Source organism: Rhipicephalus microplus, chromosome 3 (genome assembly GCF_043290135.1).
Source record: "Rhipicephalus microplus isolate Deutch F79 chromosome 3, USDA_Rmic, whole genome shotgun sequence".
Lineage (NCBI taxonomy): Eukaryota > Metazoa > Arthropoda > Arachnida > Ixodida > Ixodidae > Rhipicephalus > Rhipicephalus microplus.
The window spans coordinates 20,171,301-20,194,290 of NC_134702.1; the positions used below are offsets into that span (position 1 = coordinate 20,171,301).

A 22,990-nucleotide genomic window follows, 5' to 3' on the forward strand; every position below is an offset into this window, starting at 1 on the left:
GCAATAACACCCTCGCCTATGCAGTCGACGGTGCTGCTGCTGCTGCCGGAGTGGAGTTTTGTCGTAGCCACCGACTGCTGCTGATCGGTTCGCGCAGCGAGCAGTGTTGTGCTGGTGCACTCGCTCAACGAGCTGGATCTGACGAGCGGTGTCAGAATGGTGGCTTCGCCGCCGCCCCTACTGCCGGCTGTGTCGCAACAGCATCATCAGACGTCGCAGCAGCGGTACGGACTCCCGCCCGCACCTCCGTCGCCCCTGCTTCCGCCTCCAGCGTCGAGCATGGCCAACGCCAGCGTCGCCAACGGGCCTCCTCCGGCGTCTACCGAGCGTCCCACTCCGTCCAGGGCGAGCGAGATTCGAAGGGTGAGTAAAACACCCCCGCTGTCCGCACGATTTGCTTCCTTTCGGTGCCGGCGGGTGTAATGATCGCACGGGCGCGCGCGAGGAGCGCGTGCTAGGGGCGCCCCGCCCCCTCAGTCGCCGTGACGCGCCGGCGGTCAGCTGATGATGGACGCCAATCGATCGACGCCTGACGTTCAACTGGCACGAGCTATCATCGCGCTCTCGCGCTGTATATCTTTTTCCCTTGCTTCTGCCGCTGGATGTTTGCTTCTCTTTCGCTTTCGATCGGGGTTTACCTCACCGAGCGCGCTGCTACTAGTGCGTTGGGCCGAGCAGTGAAAGCGCGTGGTTTGCTGGGAGGTCTTTTCCGAGTGTGATATTATCAGATATGACTGTGGATTTTGGAGCTTGATTTGCTTTCGTGCTCTACGCCTTCTGTGCTCGTTCTGGTACTCAACCGCAGAGCGCTGTTCTGTTGTCGGATGACACAAGGTACAGTCGTAGTCAATACGAAAGGGAACACGGTGCTTAATAAATAATTACTTGTACTGGTACGAATGTGAAGTACTGAATTGCATTCCGTTTGAACATTTAGTGTTATTAGCGCTTTCGCACTTGTACATTGCATTTAACCGTTTTGTCTTCTATATTTCATTGTTCATTCCGATATTGCTCACGGCTTTACTGATCTGCGTCTTGCTGCGTCTTTCATTGCCCTACCTCGCTGCGCTAACTCGTCCTGACCATAATGTGGTGGCTGGTTCCGCGTTATTGACACTTTTTTTTTACTTCCTGAGGCGGATCATACTTCACGACTCCCTTCATGTGGCACACGACTTTACCGTCCGCATTTTTTCAAAGCACTTTTCGCACGTTTTCAATTCACGATATACAAAGTTTGATATGAATTTTTTGCTTGTACTTATTTTAAGACGAACCATGCAACTTTTTCTGCTATGTATGTTGTGTTGTAAGGGAGATTCGATGGTTCGGAAGTAGAATCCTGTGAGCAATACGTAACCCCGGCGTGCCATATCATTACCACTTTTGTCGTGTTCCTTAAACACAGGCATTCCGTTTGTCAGAATGCTATTTCGAGCTCATTTATTAAAAAAAGAAGCGATGAAAATGTGGAACATCACACTACAGCGCAGTTAACGTTGTCGCAATCACAAAACTACACAATGTGCATGTACGCAAGGATAAGTTGTTTACAGGTTTCTGTCGATATTATACCGTAGAGAAGCACATACCTTTAGATTTATTCAGAAAACTTGACCTTCCAAGGTAGCCACCATACCCAAAGCTCGCAGTCAAATGACCTGTGGCGCCATCTACTGCGTGCGGTACGAACACATATTGCATAGCGGGAAGTTTAAAAACAATATATAATAATGTATGTGGTATAAGGTCCCAAATTCATGATATGATTATGAAAGACCCGGTAGTGGAGGGCTCCGGAAATTCGCCACCTGAAGCTCTTTAAAGGGTAACTACAGTTACACTGTAACTTGGTTTAGTTTCATAAACTGTACACTGAGAACGCTTTTGTCAGAAGTTCATTAGTAGCGGAGCAAATCACGGTTGAAGTTTCACTTTTGAATGTTGCGCTTTAACCTCCGCGTGTGACGTCAGTAATTCGAAAATGTACTTTTCGCAGTTTCGCGACTGCGTTCGACGAAAATTTTCAGAAGTTGGTATGTTAGATGTATGGCTCCCACAGGTCATAATGTACTTCATCTTTATCGATTAGAATGTACGTAAGACCAAGTAGACGCCGTCAGAATCTATGACGTCACGGTGTTTGTTGCGGGAATATCACGGTGGCGTCTCCACTCTCGTTTTCTTTTCGCGCGTCTTTTCGCTTGCCAAGCGTTGTCTGGCGGTAAGAGTGGTGTTTTTGGGTCCGTGAAACTGCACTTTACTAATACTGGAAGAACATTTTTCCCGCCTAATTTAAGTGCCCCTTTAACGTGCAGCTCCATCTATGTACGGGGGTTTCGAACATTTTCGCCTTCGTAAAAAATGCGGCGGGGAAGTTTTGAAAATTGTAAGCTCGAATATGGTAACGATCTATATTTTGTAATCGTATTTCGTTACTATTCGGTCCTTGTTACATTGATGCCGAACCAGTACATATCAAGCCTTAAGGAGACCACATAATAGTTCTGTGTATAGGTTGTACGATACATGAAATATTTTATATATCGAGAATATGTCCAAATAGATTTTGTGGCTGTTTCGATATACACGATAATTCGTTATGTGCGGGGCAGACTGTATTCTCGTCTTCAGCGATTGGCTCGGGCGTCGCTGACATACTGTCAACGCAACCCAGTTATTCCTGACGAAGCGAATCTCTCTTTGAAAATGTGGGCGCTGTGCGGAAAGTTTAGCTGTTTTTACAGATTTCACCTTAGATATATATACTTACCGTTTAGAATGCTGCAAAACCATCGTATGTGTTCCGTTTAAGAATAAACGTTGCAGTTTTACGTCCCATAACCACGATATGATTAGGAGAAGCGCCATACAAGATAGATCCGTGAATTTCGACCGCCTGTGACTCTTTAATCTGCGCCTAAATTTAAAGTACATGGGCTTCTAACACTCTCCCTCCATCGAGATGCGGCCGGGATTTGTACCCAAGACCTTCGGTTCAGCAGTCGAGCACCATTAATACTAGAGCACCGTGAGGAGTGTGTTGGGTAGAAGGTTCGCAAAAAAGACCTTATGGATCCTATATGGTGAACGTATGCCGCATCATTACTGCTTTTGATACGCCTTGAAGATTAAACATCTTCGAGCTTATAGATACGCCATGCAGTAGAGTATAAGCAACGTCATCGCCGTCAAGATGTCTGATGGCATCGTGCCATATTCTTCAACAGTTTCCAATCAATCTGGTTCAGAATATAAACGCTCCTTATATATGTTAACGCGTCCTCAGCTTTGGGTGCACGTTAAAGAACCCCAGGAGGTCAAAATTTCCGGAGCCCTCCATTAGGGCGTCTCTCACAATGATAAGGTGGTTTCGGGGACGTTAAAATCCAACATATCGATCAATCATCACATATTTCAAAGTCTTATCAACCTGCACGGAGTAAGAAAGAAGAGCTGCGCCTTTGTTCGTGTCAGGTGCAATCCAGTCGAAACCAGTTTATATAAGGTTAAATGGGCAAGAAGTGAGGATAGCGTGTTGTTTTTCCTCCATGAAGCAGAAAAGACCTTGGCGCGACCTTTCGAGCGCGTGGAATATAACATGCCTCCTTTTGACAAAAGAGGCGCGTGCGTATAGTTTCCGTCGCGCGGCACAGTACGAACATGTGGCAACCACGTGATTGTTGCAGCCCGACGATCAGCACTTGTGCCAGGGCGCGCGCCCAGTTTTTTTACTTTATTTTTTATTTTTGTGGGCGTTAAAAACGTTAACGCATTGTGGGCGTAAAAAAATAGGCGGTGCACGAAAGCAGCAGTCTCATATAACAGATGAAGCTCCACTAAATGTGCCATAAAAATAAACAAACAAAAAAAACCTCACGCTTTAGAGCACTGTCGGCGCGTTCGCTCAGTCATAGCGTATCTTTAGCCATTAGAAGACCGTGGATTATGCACGGGAATCTACGTGCAATGCCCTTTATAGGAATCGGGTCATGTTCAAGGAAGGCGAACAAAGTACTTCAATATTGTGCTAGGTGTATTTTACGCGGAATACGCTTCCGTTGTGACATAGCGACAATCATTGTTGACGCCTGAGGAGTTCGAATGGGTAAAAAAATAAAATGATAGGCGATTGATTTTTGGTTGCCGTTTTACGCTCTGGTCCTGGAAAAATATTACCTCCCTCGTTCTCCTAATTTACGCTTTCTTGCTATACTGAAAGCGTCACCTGACTTTTGTGATACGTACAATTATGACATACTCATGCTAATCAGGCACGCAGTAACACACACAGAGGCGGGCGTGGGGGCGGGGGGGGGGGCTGCACTTAAATGCCGATCTTTGCACCGCCCTATGATCGCAAGGGAGAGAGCAAGCCTCACGATATATACACGGAAACATATATACAAACGCATACGCGAACATACATAACGGTAGGTCTACCTGCCCCCCGCCCGTGTAGTAGGAAGTGGTCCTGAAGGAAAGAAAAAAATCGCTAATTTCTGTATTTGCATGTTACACTGCAAATGTCGTCGAAATACGACAGTCTTGCGTCTGGAGAGAGTGAACAAAACGTTTATTTGATGTTCTGCGCAAGAAAATCGGCGAATGGTATTCTGGAGGGGCTGCGTCAGAGCGCCTCGAGCGTGCACCGGAGGCGAACGAGCGCATCGAGTGACGTCACGAGTGAGACATGAGCGCTATCTGGCAGTTATCTTGGAAAACGAAGCGCTCGGCGTGCGCGCCCGTCTTGGAGGCGATGAGGTGTAGAACGCACGGCGACGGGTAGGTGCCGCCACCGCGTCGTCTTAGCAAAGCGTTGGAAACACTTTCCTTTTCGTGCAAGCGTTGCATTATTAGCGCAGCGTGGTAAATGCTACGATCCTTAGAATTACTCATGTATGCCTTTTCTAGTATAAATGCACACATATAGAATATTGACGTGCTGTTATGGTGCCTCAGATATGCGCGATAATTGCATTGTAATTGGTAATCGCACCAGTACGAACGCTAAAACTCGAGCATTATTGGTGGGTGCGGTGGATGGGGTCCGCCGTTCGGTGTATCGTTTGGTGTTGTTTGGGGTAATGTTAACGGCGGACAAATAGACAAATGTACAGACAGACCGACAGACCGACCGACCGACCGACCGACCGACCGACCGACAGACCGACCAAACTTTTTGCGTGTAAGGTCCCCAAGAAAGGCTGTCGTCTTTTAAAAGGAATAGCAGAACGAGAAAGGTGTAGAAGACGGAGTACTCACCTCACACGAGTGAATAAAGAGGAGAGAAGAGATAGGATAGATGGGGGGGGGGGGGGAGGACATGTTCGAAGGAGTCCGAGGACGGGGCACCGATCAGCCAGAGCTACACGGCGCCAGGAAATCGCAGACCCCCTTCCCCATAAATGTGATTGGCGAACCACGGCCCTGTTACGTTTGCAACGTCGCTACGGACGTACGTTATAGTATACTAACGATCTGTATTTGAGCGTTTTGGCACTGACGGTAACGCCCTGCGATAATTACGGAAGCACCTTTGCGTTGTCATCGGCGCTCATCTTTTTTAACCTGCAAGACATCTAGTAGCCACATTTATCACCTCTTCATGGACCATTTTGTGTGCAGAAGATACTAGGACCTTGGGCATCTGCCTCAGTTGCGCAGAAAGCAACTAAAGCACTGCTACTTTACCTAAAGTCAACAAACCTGAGCGACCGCCTGTAGATTGTGTGTGCTCCCCGAGTGTGCTCGTGATTGTGTGTACCTTCTCATCTTTCTGCAACTTCTTTTCTCCCCTTTATCCCTTCCCCAGTGCAGGGTAGCAAACCGGATGTGCGTCTGGTTAACCTCCCTGCCTTTCTTGCATCTTTATATATCTCTCTCTTCATGGTACGCAATAAGCAACTCTCGCGGTCAAAAAAGCCTTTGTCCCGAAAAGCTGCATGCCGAGCTCGATGGTACAGTGTTTCGGTGCTTACAGTACCGTATTGCCGTCACTGCTAAAGCACCCAATTTCCCAATGCCCAAGAAAGTTCCGCTGCAATAGCGAGAACCCAGAAACCACCGTAGTATTGTAGTAACGAAGGAAATCAAAATCGACAAGAGATTTGGACCAACGAATCGCTGCCTCTTTCTACATTTCGAGCAGTTGTTTTCCTTCTTTTGTCTGCTTTTTTTTTCACTATTGCAGGTGTGCGTGCGTGTACGTCAAGATATATTACGTGAAGCCGATTTCGTATATGAAGTAGTGCGTGCATGGTTCTCGTGACTAATCGGTCGGTTATATATATATATATATATATATATATATATATATATATATATATATATATATATATATATATATATATATATATATATATATATATATATATATATATATATATATATATATATATATATATATATATCTACGCATGGCTGCGCAGCCCCCATAATCCGTGCGCGCTGGTTATATATGCCACGTGTATACGTCTCTTCTTTTTTGTTTTCCCCCAGAAAAAGTAATTAACGACCTAGTTCACGTTCCGGACCACTTCCCGTGCTGCGTTTATGACGACGCCTGCTTGCAAAATAGGCCGCGAAGGACTGTCTAATTTCAGTTGTCCCTCTTTGCAGTGTTGTTTACGCTCTGTCTAAGAGAGGCAGCTTACTAACCAGTTTACTCGCTTCTACTTTTACTGCTTTAAAAACCAGCGTTTCGTAGTACTTGAAAACTTCCGCATTCGCTGTCGCGTATATGTTAAAAAAAAAAAAGTAGAGTAAAGGCAGCTTTGCACTAGTGGTACTAAGACTGATGGAAGTGCCAAGGTGAGCAGCTTTTCTTGTTTCTCTTTCGTTTTCTCTTTCCTTTCTCCTCTTTTTCTCTTTTTTTACTTTGTCCTATTTTTTCTGTTTATTTATATTCTTCTATTCCTTATTTGTATTTTTCCTATTTTCTACTTTTTGTATACTCTCTATTTCTCGCTTGCTTTCCCTCTTCTATTTTGATATATATGGTTTAGCCTGCGTTACGTCAAGCGACGACAGCATACTACAGCCCGGAACCGCAAAGTGCTTTGAACTGTGAAAAGAGTTCAGCCTCGTTCACGCCACGAAAACCGCCGCATAGCGAAGGTCTAAGCGCGCGAGTATATATATAGACGGTGGACTATATACGACAGTTGAGAAGGCCATCGTTTTGGACATTTTGGCCGCTAGTGGGGACAACGCGAACAAGAAATACGCAGACACGAGGGCATGCGCTTCACTCCCAAATGGTTCATTTCGAGTACAAAACAGGGCGTACACACACATGCCCAGAATAGCCTGATAATCTAGATAATCTAGATAGATAATTTATTCTCTGGAAGTACCGCTCTTGTCGTCGTAATCGTGTCCTTTCTGGTGCGCGTTCTCTTTGATGGCATCAGAACGTCAAACAGTTGACTTGATTAATCTCATTTCGAACATCATTATCACCATCATAATCAATATTTTTCAGTAGGATCGCCATTATTTCGAGCGCAATCATAATTTCGTTTCACTTATTTATTCACCCCCCCCCCCTGGCCACGTGACCTGCGTGAATACTACTACTACATCCACCACTACTAGTACTACTACTACTACTACTACCACCACTACCACTACTACCACGACTACCACTACCACTATCACTACCACTACCACTACCACTATCACTACCACTATCATACCACTACCACTACAGCTACCACTACCACTACAGCTACCACTACCACTACTACTACTACTACTACTACTACTACTACTACTACTACTACTACTACTACTACTACTACTACTACTACTACTACTACTACTACTACTACTACTATTATACAGTCAGCTTCAATGAGCCGCAGGTGCCCGCTGCCTGAGCCTATTCAAGGTACGCGTATGGTATAAAAGACTTGCACTGATGTCACTGAACAGGCCCGTCGCAGCGCCAAAATGGTGGAACGCGAGCATTTTCATGTCGTGTTAGCGTTATCGGCACATGGCATGCTGGTTCCTTCGTTGTTCACGCACGCATGCCCAACGACGTCCCGGCGAAGTTGTTATCACAGTGAAGCAAATTAATCGCCGCTTGATTATACTGCGATGACGTCATCGGAGCCGCCATGTCGGAGCTTCGTGGTACGTCCGCGACGTCGCGTGCAAGCTATCAATAATACGTGCAAGCGAATTTAAAAGCTGTAACTCAGTCAAAAACCGCGGGACCCAGTTGTCCGGGGTGGGGCCATCGCTTTTAAGGATAGTAAACGACAGGTGTAGAATGGTTGAAAGAGAAAGTCGTACAACATGTGACATCACAACACTGGATGCTTGTGCTACACATTTTCACTCCCGACTCCCGCAAGGTCTTTTTCGCAATCCGTAAACAGCGACGTCGTCGAAAAATACGAGATAAAAATTATTCCTCAAAAGCAGTTGCATCGCATTGCTAGGTACTTTATTAAGCAAGTTTTAATGTAGTTAAATTTCATCACAAAAAAGAGGGCCGAAAGTGATGAGACTACATTACTATTCTTAACAATAATAGTTATTATTATTGGGGTTTAACGTCCCGAAACCACCACATGATTATGAGAGACGCCGTATACGGCGTCTCTCATAATCGTCAGTTAGGTAGGGAGGTTAACAACTAGTCCAGTTTGCTATCCTACACGGGGGAGAGGGAAATGAGGGAGAAAAAGAGACAGAGGAGGAGATACACATTGCACATAATACACACACTGCACACACAGTTAAGGTTTCACCTTGGCGGGTTACATTACTATTAGAAAAGTAATGAAGTTGTTTTGAAATCACATTAACATAACTGCAGTTATGTTTACAACTCGTGTACACTTTGTCTACGACACACACACGCAGATATATATATATATATATATATATATATATATATATATATATATATATATATATATATATATATATATATATATATATATATATATATATATATATATATATATATATATATATATATATATATATAATTAGGAATAAAGGAGCACACTTACGAAAATTTCATAATTGTTTACTCTACGTTTCGGCCGTGCCACGGCCGAAACGTAGAGTAAGCAATTATGAAATTTTCGTAAGTGTGCTCCTTTATTCCTAATTATATTTGCACCGGACCCACAGAATTAATGTTTTTGAATCATATATATATATATATATATATATATATATATATATATATATATATATATATATATATATATATATATATATATTCATATTTATATTTATATATATATAATTACACGGCTTCAGGACTGGACTGAAGATGATTGTGGCTGTTGATTAAGCACCACGCTTCGACATTTCGACATCCGTACAGGCTGATCTGAGGAAATTATATGCAACAGAAAAACAGCAGCAGCAGCAACAACAACAACAAAACGTGTTGCAATGCAATTGTAATTTTTAAGTGCTTGTAGGAACGAGGTCGCACGGAGCTATATCAACGCCGAAAAACGTGCCAAAATTCAGCACGAAAAGAAAACAGACAACAGCTGCACGGTCGCTCGCAACCTTCGCAGCGTTTTTTTTTTAAATAACACTTCGGCGTGACAGGTGAGCCAGACGCGCACAGGTGGACCGCTTCGTCAGTGTTAACGCCTGCACGTGCGCACGGAAAGTGAACGCCTGGCATTTCGATATGCCAGCGCGAAAGGACGAACGGACGAGCAGCGTGTTTGCGCGCGTGAAATTGAGACGTCGACCGTGCGCATGCGCAAGTTCACCGCACGCTGACGAGACGACGACAGAGAACGCTCCTCGCCTCGCCGCTGTTTGTACGTTTCACACGTGTCGAATGTATACGCGCATGCAGGTGCGCGCCGTTGCGTCTGTTTATTTGCATACCGTTACGTGTCGAGTTGCCACGAATCACGCGAGTTGGTGAGTCACTCTTGAAGCAGCAGCGCCGAAGGACGCACAATGCGCGCGCCGCCGCCTGCGACGTGAAACGAAATCGAACGATAATCGGACGTTGAAATGTATAGTTAGCATGCGCCTGCGGTGGGATGACCACAACTATGACCAACACTCGACCAACAGCGGGGAGGTCTGCGGTTAACCTTTCCTTCCTCACGGAGAACCTGGCAGCTGTGGCCAACTTGTCGTCTAGATCGTTGAAGATAGTCATTGCGATAAATCGGACGTTATGATCCGACATCATCTGACGGACCGATTGCTTAGTTGATTTCTTGAAACGGAAACTCACAAGTATTATCCACCGCATTCGTCTTGGTGTGGCGTACACCGGACGTTACGCACATATCATCGGTCGCAGTGACACCGGTCCTAATTGTGAACACTGTGATGTGCCAGAAACACTTGAGCACACATTTTGTGTCTGCCCAGCATACGCACGTGAACGACAAACACTGATTTCTTCTACTGAACTATATCGCAATAGGTCATTAACTGATGAGACCGTGTTGAGCCCTTGGCCAGACACCAACAGTGCAATTGTGGTCATAAGAGCGGTCATAACCTTTTTGGAAGCAACGGGACTATATGCGCGGCTATGAAATTTGTCTCAGCTAGAAAACATTCTACATACTCACCTCTCTATCTCACCATCGTCATCCGTTAGTCTTCATTCTCCCCTTTCCCCTACCCCAGTGAAGAGTAGTAGGCTAGAGCAAGCTATCGCCCAGGCCAACCTCTCTGCCTTTCTGTAAATAAACCCATCTCCCTCCCTCTCTCTAGTGATTTGCGAGGCGGACTATTTCGAATATAGAGATGCTACTACTGAATGTAGAGATGCTACTATTGAATATAGAGATATGGAGTGGAAATGTCCGAATACTTAGACTTCGAGCACCTTGGTGTTCCTCTATTCTCTTCCTTTCTTGTCCCCTTCCCTAATCCCCCAGTGTAGGGTAGCCAACCGGATGTCTTTCTGGTTAACCTTCCTGCCTTCTCCCTTTTTATTGCTTCCTTCCTCTTCTTTTTTCCATCACCACCCAAGCGTCGCAGTAGATGGTCGAACGCGCATATGGTTGTGCCCTGGGTAGCTATAGTCGTCGGTTAAGACACAAGAATGAATGTAACCTCCGCCCACATCCGTCGCTGTGCCACCGAGAAAACTTACATAAAGGGTCGTGCTCAGAAAAATGACTTGATGATCGAGAGTACTCTGTATAGCATAGGAAAGCCATAAGCACTATAAGCCATCCCTAAATGACACGTATGTGGCAAAAGCCATTTATATTTTCTTTTTCTTCTCAGCCGACGTAATTTTCCTGCCCCGCCGCCCTCCGAAAACTTTCTCCAACTAAAATAGTTTTGCACTGCGTCCGTGACCAGGGAACCATTAACGAAGCTACGAAGTCGTGTGATGACGTCAGCGTGTTACGCCACGTCACGTAACTGGACGTCATAACGGCGTCACGAATTTCGACTCTGCGTGGTCATCACGTGATGATGATTTTTCGTATCACTCGTGGTTACGCCCATGGAGGTTTTGGAAACTCCTCGGACGCCGACGTCGGCCGCGGGACACTTTTCGCGGGCGATGAGACATCCAACTCTTCCGCCGACAATCTAGAGTACGATGGACTTTATAGACGGGAGAACATTTAGCGGTCTCAATATTACATTTACGCGAAGAAAAAAAAAACGAAATTTTTGCTTACGTCACATGGGTCGCAAGTGGGTCACAGTGGATTGGAAGTCAATGTTTTACGTTACCACAGGTTCCGAACAGTATAACGGTGACTGCTTTATACAGGGTGTCCCGCATAACTTGAGCCAAAAATTTGAAAAAGGATGACGCTTCAGTGGCGGATTGAACCGAACGCATACTACTCGCACTAGCTTGTAGTTACTCAGGCTATTTTTTAATTCTCCCCACACTAATTTTTAATTACCGCTTTTTTTATTTACGGGTTGGAAAGCCAAAATGTGGACACTAATATGTAGAGCACTTTCAGAAACCACCGACAAAATTGTTTCCTGAACGATACGTCTAGCGCTGTTATTTTTTCCGCGTTGTAAAGAAAGCCATAGAGCAGCACTATAACAGTGCGCTCGCGGTCCATGACACGGCTTCTTTTCACATTTCGCGGGCTTTTTTTTTTTTTTTTACAACGTGGCAAAAAATAACAGTGCGAGAGGTATCGTACAGGAAACAATTTAGTCGGTGGTTTCTGAAAGCGCTCTACATCTCAATGTTCATATCTTGTGTTTTCAGCCCATAATTTAAAAAAATGGGCGATAAAGAGTTATTAATTAATTACTATGGGTAGAAATAAAAAATAGCCTGAGTACCTACAGGCTAGTGCCAGTAGTATGCGTTTGGTTCAATTCGCCTTTTAAGTGCCTTTCACTCTCAAACTCTTGACTCAAGTTATGTGGGACACCCTGTATATTCCCGTCAACGGCACACATCAAATAAAAAAAAAAAGTCGCGTTATGCGTAGTCTTTGCGTCGGGCCACACAGCAGTTGGACCTGACTATCTCACAGAAAACCACAAAACCATGCACCTTTTTAGTAAAGGAAAGTTTATTCAGCCATCATATGGCACGGATGCCGGACATGAAAAGCTCGACCAAGTGCAGCTTCCCTGTTAAAATTGGTTGTCGATTTCATCAAGGCTCAGTGTTTGTTTAGTTGTGTTTCTTTAAGGTCGTGCAGTACCAAGGAGGATTAAAAAAAATTGCTGGAGTAGAATTGATTGCGCAGAAGTGAAACCGTTCCTCTGGCAAGATGGCGGTTGTGGCGGCCATCTTACTAGGGTCATGATAAAGTGTCACCGTTCAGCAATTAAAAACGAAGCGTATCCCTTGCACGCCCAACGAGTTTAATGTGGGAACTTTTTCGGGCCACATAGTGCTCCAAGTGCGTCTTAATGTTACTAGTTTCCGTAGTAAGCCTATAACTGGACGCAAAGTTCTTTGAAGATTCAGTCATCCATACTTGTTTCTGTGAGTTATTTTGTAGGGAACAACTATCCTTTACTATAGAACTAACGTAGCATTTACATAGCGTATCGAAGCCACTTGATCTTTAAGTGGGCATTATCAGAAAATAGCATGTTTCCGCCATCTTGGCAGTGGCAAAAGGTGGCTTCACTTTTGCTGGCAAGGCATTGCAGGAGCTTCCACTCCAGCACTTTTTCTTTAATCCTTCTTGTGCAGCAGCCGTGAACGTTGACCGTAACGTCCGTGACGATGTTTTCACGGCTCGTTGACCCGGCGCCGCAGCCGATGGCCGGGCGACGATCGTGGGAACCAAGGGAACGGGCGCGCCCTATCGCTTCAATCTCGCATCGCGCGCATATTAACGAACTGGCTGCCCATCGAAGGACTACGTTTCATCTGGGGACCTTACGAAGGAGGCGATCGCGGCGCCGCTGTGTCGGCGCCGTTATTTATAAACATCTGCTCCGCGCAGGGAGCGAGATAAGGGAAGGAGGACGAGGAACGGCAAGGGCGGCTGACGCACGCTTATAATTGAAGGCCGAGACGTAGTGCTCGTCTATAAAGAAGGATGGTGCCAACGCTATACACCGTGCTAAGTGATGGATATCAGTGCTATATAGAAAAACAATCGGGCGTGAAGGGTTGGAACAGCTGGGGAGGAGGAGGATACGAAAGAATAAATGGAAAGAATAGTACACCTTCTCGAAATATGAACATACCATCGAAAGCCTGCGGATCAGTGTGTTACGCGGTTGAGATGTTCTTACTGGGGAGATGATCACTGTGCCACCGCCCCCCCCCCCCCCCCAGCTCCTCTTTTCTGCAAGTACACATCACTCTTCTACGGGGAACCTATCTCCCACTTGAAAAAACCGGTGGGTGCCCGGTGGCACCTGAGTCGAACCCGATGCCGTTCGCATCGGAGGTATGCTCTCAATCTACCTACGGTGAATGGCTATGGGAAAGAGGAAGGAAGAACAACAAGAGAGAAGGTAAAGAGGTTAACCAGGCTAAAGCCTGGTTCGACGATTGCTAACGGAGATACCCTCGCCATTTACTTCGGCTAGCGTCAGGGAGAGGCGCACCTTTTCTGCTGTTTTCTCGTGTACCGAGGGAATGCTCGTTTCGGAATCACCGAGCACCCTACACCGCTTTTATTTCGTCTCCTATTTCGCTTTGCGGTGTATTTCCCGCGGTGGCACAACGCCTTTCGTACCGAGTGATGGATCGACGTCACATGCCATGGTCGTTGACTTATACGTGTGAGGCTTTGCGACTCTACGTGCGAAGCTCTTTCGACAAGGGCGCCCTTCTTTTGTGCGCGAAATTTCGACTTTCCATGCGCAGCGGTCGTTGTTTATAATGGTCGAACCTGGTGGCGTTTTCTTTTCGAAGTTTATTCACAGTCGAAAACATACAACATTGATTTATCAAGTGGCTGAATGGGAAGGGGTGATGAAAATACAACTGAATCCCTAACAGAGCACCGACCCCTGCCCTGGCCACAATAATGCACAACGCTCAGTAATTAAGTATACATATATATAAAGCACAAAATATGTAAGTGTGAACGCATAGGAACAATATCCTGTGAAAATACAATATCTACAGAAACTCAAAGCGTAATCACATAAATTCAATACATCGAAAAAAAATTAAGTGCAAGTTTAAAGCGAAAAAAGAAAAGAAAATAGCGAGAAAAAGAAACAATTGAACACTCTTGAAAACGCTCTACAGAGAAAAAAAAAACATATAGGAGTAAAAAAAAATACGTTGTTATGAACTTCAGTGAAACAAGTGAAAATTTGCAAATAAGCAAATAGGAACATGCTTGCCTTGAAAGAGTTGAGACTTGTGTATTACAATAAAGTACATGAGATGCGCAAATTTGATACAAAATTAGAAAGGGAAGCGTCCACTTGCGTTCCCACTCTCACCCCAGTAGTTTATCCTGCTTCCTTTCCTTCTTTCCTCCGACCACACACACACACACACACACAATTTATATATATATATATATATATATATATATATATCCTTGATGCACAGCTCCGGAACGTGGTTAGGAGAAGCCAAAGAAAACCGTACCTCAAATCTCACGGCTGCTCTAGCCGTGGTTTGCGCGTTGGCGTATCCCGAGAGGGGCGCACCAGATGAGAGTGCGCCTTTTGTGATTCGGCTGCAGATAGTGCTACATAGATATTGATTGCCGAACCGCCAAGGCCTGTTCAGTGCTCGCGCCTTGCAGTTCGCGTTTGCTGGAAATTACTTAAGCCGCTGCACTATGTGTCGTCTCGTTTGTTCGATTATGAACCCGATGACGGCTACATACAATGCATGCGTTCTGTACGTGTAGATGAACCAGAATTTATGCTTTCTCAGCGTATATAGCACGCGAGAGACTGAACAGTACAGACCTATAGATACGCAAATAAAAATAAAAAAAAAGAAAAAAAATGGAAAGAAAAAGAAAGCAAGCAAGCAAGCAAGCAAGAAAGAAAGAACGAACTCCAAGCTGCACGCTCGACTGCTAGAACCGAAAGCAAACGGAACGAGAAAGACGGTGGCCATTTTCAAGGCAGTATAGGTATTGCGACGATTATCTGGCTTATAGTGCCAGACCAACCACTTCGCCAGAGGCGAAAACGCACTTCCACGCGGTGTGGTCGCTCGCCCATCGAGACACAATCTCGTGTTGGGCTCCGTGCATCTCCCAGTTTTTGTATTCACTCGCCGTTCCTCCCCGCTCAAATGCACCCGAAACAGGCTTCTGCATTACCTTTTTTTCTGTCTATTATTGTTTCTTTAAGTGGACGGCAGTTTTTTCCGAACTGTTGGCATCTCGCCCTAAAAGCTAAGTCGCAAGTATAGCACAGAGTATACTGTGTGTAGCACAGAGTATACTGTGTGTAACACAGTGTGTGTGTGTGTGTGTGTCCACTAAAAAGTGTGCTGATGTACTGCGGTCGCATACGTACATGCAAATGTTTCGGATATGGCTGTTCTCGGACTCATGGTATGGTGAAGATTTCGCTGTCTTTCAGTGTTCTTGATTCAGTTACCATGTCTTTTTCTAAATGTGACGAATTATTGGCGTTGCATTGATTGAGCAAGGCTGATTTCGGTAATAATTTGGTATTTTACCTGTTGATGTCCCCACCCGGTAGCTTATAGTCGCTGTAGCGTAAATCGAACTGTGAAAAACTAGGTCGCGGATTTGATTCCCGCCATCACAACAGCATAATTTAAATGAGGACGAAATGACAACAACAACAACAACAACAACAACAACAACAACAACAACAACAACAACAACAACAACAACAACAACAACAACAACAACAACAACAACTTACAGGGTCTCTAATGCATTTACCTCGGTTGACACGAAGCCAAAAGTCATCTTTTTCACTCTCATTAGATGTATTCAACCTGCCCCGCCTCTCTCCGAAGTCTTTCGGCACCTAACGTAGTTTTACACTGCCTCTAAGATCGGAGGTACCTCGCCTGGTTTTTGCACTGTCTCCGTGATCGGCTCTCCTTCGAACAAGCTACGATGTCACGCGATGACGGCATGACAATGTTTCGCGATGATTGACGCCATGATGACGTCATACGGTGACGTCATTACGTGATTTTTTTTTCATCACTTGTGTTGTACCCGACACCGCGGGACGCTGACGGCTGATTCGCGTTTGATGTGGCATCTAGCTTAGCCTTTCGGGTCCTTAAAAAGAAACCACGCTTCGTTTTCTCTCCCCTCCTCTTTTCCCCAGTGCAGGGTAGCCTGCTGGGCTTAGCCCTGGTTAACCTCCATGCCTTTCTCCTTATTCCCTCTCTCACTTAGTTTTAAGAGCGCGTTAGCGAAATTAATGTGGAACCGCCCACTCTAATGGCGTGCCTCGTGTTCACATCGTGGTTCTGGCACGTATGGAAACCCAGAATTCTTTTCTTTTTTTGCTATATAATGGTTTCCTGTGTACTGTCTGCCATCCATGACTTCTTGCGTGTGTATGTAATGACATGCACTTACTTATTAAATGAATAAAGTTACTCTCAAGCGTTATTTTGCAAGCACGCGCTGTTACGTGAACTAAATGTATTCCTATCAATGCTATATCGCAGGCCACCAAGCCCATAATGGAAAAACGTCGCCGGGCCAGGATCAACCAGTGCCTGACCGAGCTCAAGGCGCTCATCCTGGACGCGCTCAACAAGGATGTGAGTGTCGCTCCGTTATTCCAGCAGAGCACCTGCTGAGCGTGCGCGCGTCACTTTGTTAAGGGACCGTTAACTGTTTGTGTTGCTGTAGTCGAATACAACTTATTAGGCCTGGAAATTTCCCGACCGGATCACAATAACGTGCCAGCCAATCACCTTGGCGACCAAGGAAACAGTCGCTCTCATGCACTCGGCCAAGTTCTTCGAAGATGGTTTGAGCGACCGCGTGGCTAATGACATTAAGCTAGATTGCGCTTCCATTACCGCAAGGCTTTTATGCATCTGATCTTGTGGAGAATATTCTGTGGACCATTATCAGATTATAGTTAGTGAAACATATTTGTTAGACAAGGGGGGCTCAATTCGACATTGGGTGATCAGAGATTAGTTGACACATAGTTCAACGTCGAATAAGCTCTGGGTATAGGCAAAATGTATACGGAATAAGACGCGAAAGTCTTCGGTTTCTCGTTCTGCGTATACTGTCTACTTAGCGCTGCTTTCACGACGAACGAACACCAACTATAGACTGCTTTGTTTCTCGATACTCGGTGTCTCTTGGTGGTTGCAGGTTTTGCTTGATCACGCCATTGATGCATTTTATAAGGAGAGGGAGTTAGATATTAGCATATTGTTCGTTTTGATGAAGTTGGCCGTTTCGCGTGACACGGCTATATCTTCGTCTTGTCCCTGCGCAGCCGTCACGACACTCGAAGCTGGAGAAAGCCGACATCCTGGAGATGACCGTGCGCCATTTACAGAATGTCCAGCGCCACCAACTGGCAGGTCAGTTGCTAAATTAGTGCAACCACAACTCTGTTCGCTCTTTGCCTTGAGTTTGTATCGATCATTGCTGAATCCTACTAGTTCGTTGTTGCAGCTAGAATCAGAAACGGTATACCTTATGAATTCGCATGCGACAAATGCCTGCAGCCACACCTGTATTATGCAGAAGCTGTGACTGCCTTTCAGTGGCACTATTACGGAACGCTTAGTGTCTGATCTTCGCATTGCATTCCTCTCCGCAGCCGCCCTGTCCACGGACCCGGTAGTGATGAGCAAGTTCCGCGCCGGCTTTGCCGAGTGCGCCACCGAGGTCAGCCGTTACGTGACGCGGCTCGAAGGTGTTGAACCGTCATTGCGCCAGCGACTAGTCGGCCACCTGACGACGTGCGTGAACGGCCTTAACGGCGCCTCGGCGGGTGGACCCGCGTCGCCCCTGGGAGGCGTCTCACCGGGTCTGCTAATCTCGCCGCTCAGCGTCCAGATCCCCAACCTGGGAGACCTCCATGGCGTCGCACCCTCCGGGCCGCTCGCCGCGGTCGGAGCCGGCGGAGCTCCCGGGCGCCTTCAGCTGGGCGGTCTTCCGCTCATCCCCAGCCGGCTGCCCAACGGCGACTTGGCGTTCGTCTTGCCGACCGTCGCGGCGGCTACTTCTGGTGGTAGCGCTGCCGCATCGCCGAACAGCGCCGCTGCTGTGGGACCTGGAGGACTGCCACCGTCCTGGGGTCCCCCGACGCCGACGAACACGTCGACGCCGACGTCGCCGCACCCTCCTCGGTCCCCGAGTCCCGCGAGCAGTTTCGGCGGCAGTCCGCTGTGCAGCCCCATGGGCAGCGATGTCGGCAGCGAGGACGCCTCCTCGTGCGACGCCCAGTCGATGCTGCAGAGGTCGCCCTCTTGCTTCTCGCCGCCGCCCTCGGCGCCCCTCGACGACCTGGCTGCGATGCATCGTCCCCCATTCTTCCGCGACGTCATCCTGCGAGGTCTTGAGGTCACCGCTGCGGCGACGCAGTGCCAGGACGAGATTCAACAGTCTCGGGAACATCTGCATCACGGGGAGGAGGAAGACGACGAACATAGCGGAGCCGGTGACGACAGCGTCTGGAGGCCCTGGTAGTCGTGGGAAGTGCCCCCCCCCCCTCCTTTTTTTTTGTACAGAACTATGTTGCTGTTTGTGCCGAAATAACATTGCGTTTGTTGAAAATGAGTTTTCTGGGATAGTTTGTAGAGTGCAACATCGACGCCGTCGTTGGGCAAGAATTTGAGCAGTGGTTGGAGGAACTACTTTAAAAAAAAGTAATGGAAGATACTTATTCGTTGGACGCAAAATGATCGATGCAGAAACGAGCAGCAAGACTCAAAGTGAGGTGGAATCATCCAGTCTTGTGATTCGAATTGTGTTATCTATCCCGCTGCATCAAAACCATTGACCTTTCGGTGAAAAACCGCCTTTTTCATTTTTTTTGTGGTGTCGTTGGTCGTTATGTTATGGTTATCCTCGAGACAGGGGCAACCACTGTTCAAAGAACGAACGTCTCTAAGACCAGGGAACGCTTCGCGATTCATACGCTAGGGGCACGGCACATGCGCCATGGCATCGTGAAGAAAAATGCCTCACTGTCACGATCGTGGCCTTTTTTTATTTCATATGGTTCCGACTGCACATGTTGTAAAGCACTGCTTGTTTCTTGTTGCACGACTCGATCTCATCACAGCAACTATTTTTCTACTCGCGATGCTATTTTTTTGTACAAGTTGCTGTTACAAGTGGAGTACGATATATGTTTCCGTTTATATACATGAAATATGCTGCGGCAACCACCACAGTGTGCCTTAATGCTGTACATACGTCTATCGAATTGTGCGAGCCTCGACGCTCGCCATTTTTTTTTCTTTTCGTTTGTGTGTTTCCTCGAATCTCACTGCACCTTTTCTATCGTTGACGTCATGTCTTCCGCTGTTAGACGCGATATGCATTTCGAACAACAGTGCCTTCGTGACGTGCGATATATCCCGGTTTTCGCCAGCTGTTTTCGCGAAATGGAGAAATCTTGAATGTACAATCCTTCGTCAGTATTTCCTGAGCCATCATGCAGGAGCTGTTCCTGATGGGCGGGGCTTCCGAAGCAGCACTCGCGCCCTCCTTAGTTGGTGGAAAAAAGCGTAATTTCCAAATGACCTCCAAGATCGAAAGGGACGCGTACCGATCTTGGAGTTCATGCTTTTATACTGCCCGAGTTCATGATATATAATCGGGTGTTGAGTGTCTGGGTGGCACTTCCAGATACCTAGCTTATTACTGCTTACGAGTAATGACATAACCGCGAGTTACTCCATAATTGCGTTAACGAGCTGCGCTCTTGCAGCCGGCAATCTGAGAGAGGAAGGTACAATCATGATTCACTTTTTGTTCGAGAAAATGCTGGGCTGGGCGGCTCTTCATGCGCAGCTAAATGTCAGTGTCGATAGTGTCTTTACCAAATAAATAGGTGCTCGGCACGCTCGTTAATTATGTACAGTGTTAAGAAGTATGTTGCTTGTATCTTCAACTGTTGTTTCCCTCTAACTAGAAGAACGTAAATGAAAACGGCACAATAAAGAGAAATGCTATACGTTAAGTTTTATGAAAGTAATAAATTTGCGGAATCAAAGGATTCCGTGAGGGGAGTGATTGAACACTATATACTCCATATCAAAACTTACTTCAGTACATTTCTACGACGTCGCACATTATGTCGCGCCTCCTGCGGCATATTTGCGAAGGATAAAAAGATTCTAGCTTCTCTTTCCGGTCCAAAATGCTATTAATGCGAAGATACCCGAAAAACAGTGACGTCACGCTGACGTAACAGAGTTGGGGAACGGACACTGCATTCAACCAAGTTTCGTCATCACTTTGTTCAGCAGGCATTGTCTCTGTGCGGGGGAACCGATCGAAACGCATCTACGGCGCTGAAAGAATACTTCAATAGTACTGGCTGTAGCCCACTCTTACTTTTTATTGTCTCTGTTAAGCGCCCTTCGTTAATGGTGTATCTAGCATTTGATCTCACCTCACAGTGATTTGTTGTGGTGCAGTGTACGTTGACAAAACTAAAGGTCATGAAATGGCTTTTGTATACCAGACAACGAATTAAAGAGAAATCTGTATTTTGCTAGGTTCGGTTTACCACATTGTTGATCAATGTTAAAGGTCCCCTAAACCACCTAGAGGTCGATATTAAGTTGTGGTGGGGAAGTTGTGCACGAGTGTACCACGACTACGGGAGCCGTGAGAAGTTTTTCAGACGTGTTTGTTGTCGAAACATAGCGATCACCCCTTTCGCTCTTTCCTTCGCTACTCTCCCTTGGTACCCTCTCCCAAAGCCGCTTTCCCTTCTCGCCGAGAGCCCCTCCCAATCTCACGCGGAATTCCGTCATCGCCGGCGCGCTCATCGAAACACCGTCTACTTCCGGTGGCCGAGGCTTCCCTCCGTCTATTTCCCTCCGTCTACTTCCCTCCGTCTACTTCCCTCCGTCAACTGAGTGCTTGTTGGCGAGCCGCTGCTACCGTGCCGGCCCGTGCTAATACGACGATAGTTATAGCGCGAGAACAGAACGACGACACAGAGACAAGACCCCGCGTTACGGGCAGCAGTAGCTTATTCGCAAGTAGGCGCGCGTACTCGGGTAACACGCCGAACAACAAGTAGCGCGGACAGTTGATTGCAGACCAACCGGAAGTCGTAGGCTCTTGCTCGACCAATCAGAGCGTCAATGCGTTGCGCGTCAGAGATTCAAGTCTTCGTCGTCACGCGGATACCCGAAAGGCCCGGAGAGGAGGAGAGATTGTTTCTTGGAAGTTGCGGCGCGCCGGCGGCTTGTATAGCGCTGTCGCGTGTGCAATTGTTGATCGCGAGTGCATTCTGCACACGATGTGTGTTTTTACTTGACATATTTGAAAAATATATATATATATATATATTGGAGGTGGTTTAGGGGCCCTTCTATTATTGACTCTGGTGCATGTTGCGAAACGTACAAACTGTACATACAATTACCTCACCCTTTTCAGCATGCCGGCCAATGTTCGGCAGCTTGTTACGTGTGCCGCGTACGCTGTCTTCCACTTTGCCAGTTGACTGTTCTGTACAGAAGCACGTGCCTTCGTCTCAATGCCTTGATCTCGAGAACTTGTACTATTATGAAATATACTACTGTCTATTTTGCTCAAGTGCCAATAAAAATAAAGTATTTTTTTTCGACACGGACTGTGTTTTCACTTTGTCATACCCCATTTACGACGCGCGTTATGACCGACTGTCCGCGAGAGCTTGACCTTTACGTAATTTGATGCCAACGATCTGGAGACCAAAGGCAAAGCAAGAAAAGTATTAGAAGAGAAAATATTGCAGTGCATTTTACAGAAATTAATCATAATAACGTAAATATTTTCCTAATTTGAGCACAGTAAGTCTTTTCATATTTCTTCACAAACCGAATTGAACGTCCCACTCACATTGCGATAGTCGTCTGCTGGCAGCGAGCATTGCTAAATCATTAAAAAAAATACTTCGCAATTCGTACCAAAACGCCCCGCGTCCAACGTCTCGTTAAATACGGTACTACACTCAACAAAACGATTGTTCGCAGCAAAATATTTAAAATAGACGCGATACAAAAAAAAACTGCAGGCAACAAAAATGTTTGATTCACCATTAGCCCAGTGGTCTCTTCCTTGCCAGCGGTGCACGGAAATGTCAAAAAAAGTAAGTCGGGCCTCCAAATGACGTCGCGTTGCACAGGGATACCTGCACGTCCGGCAAAGGTTGCGAAAAGCTTTATTATATAGCTTATGCCTAAAAACAGCGATGGTCTAGCGTTGGGCACGAGCAATTATGCAAGGTATAATTCGCAGGCGCGTGCAGCAGCAGCTTTGTGGCAGTGTGAGATAAGGATTTATTACGCTTTATCGCGTACTGGACGACGTGACAATACCCACGCCACTCGTATGATCATACGAGAACTACTCAACAGGGCTGAAGAATCATA

At 46.3% G+C, this 22,990-nt stretch overlaps 1 protein-coding gene across 1 annotated transcript; it reads left to right on the forward strand.

The window, feature by feature from the left end:
* Positions 1 to 6: 6 nt before the first annotated feature.
* LOC119180993 (transcription factor HES-1-like) lies at positions 7 to 22,205 on the forward strand. Its single transcript, XM_037432149.2, has 4 exons — positions 7 to 363; positions 17,081 to 17,176; positions 17,875 to 17,962; positions 18,205 to 22,205. The coding sequence occupies exons 1-4, from the start codon at positions 157 to 159 to the stop codon at positions 19,074 to 19,076; spliced, it is 1,263 nt and encodes a 420-aa protein (XP_037288046.2). The 5' UTR covers positions 7 to 156; the 3' UTR covers positions 19,077 to 22,205.
* Positions 22,206 to 22,990: the final 785 nt, after the last annotated feature.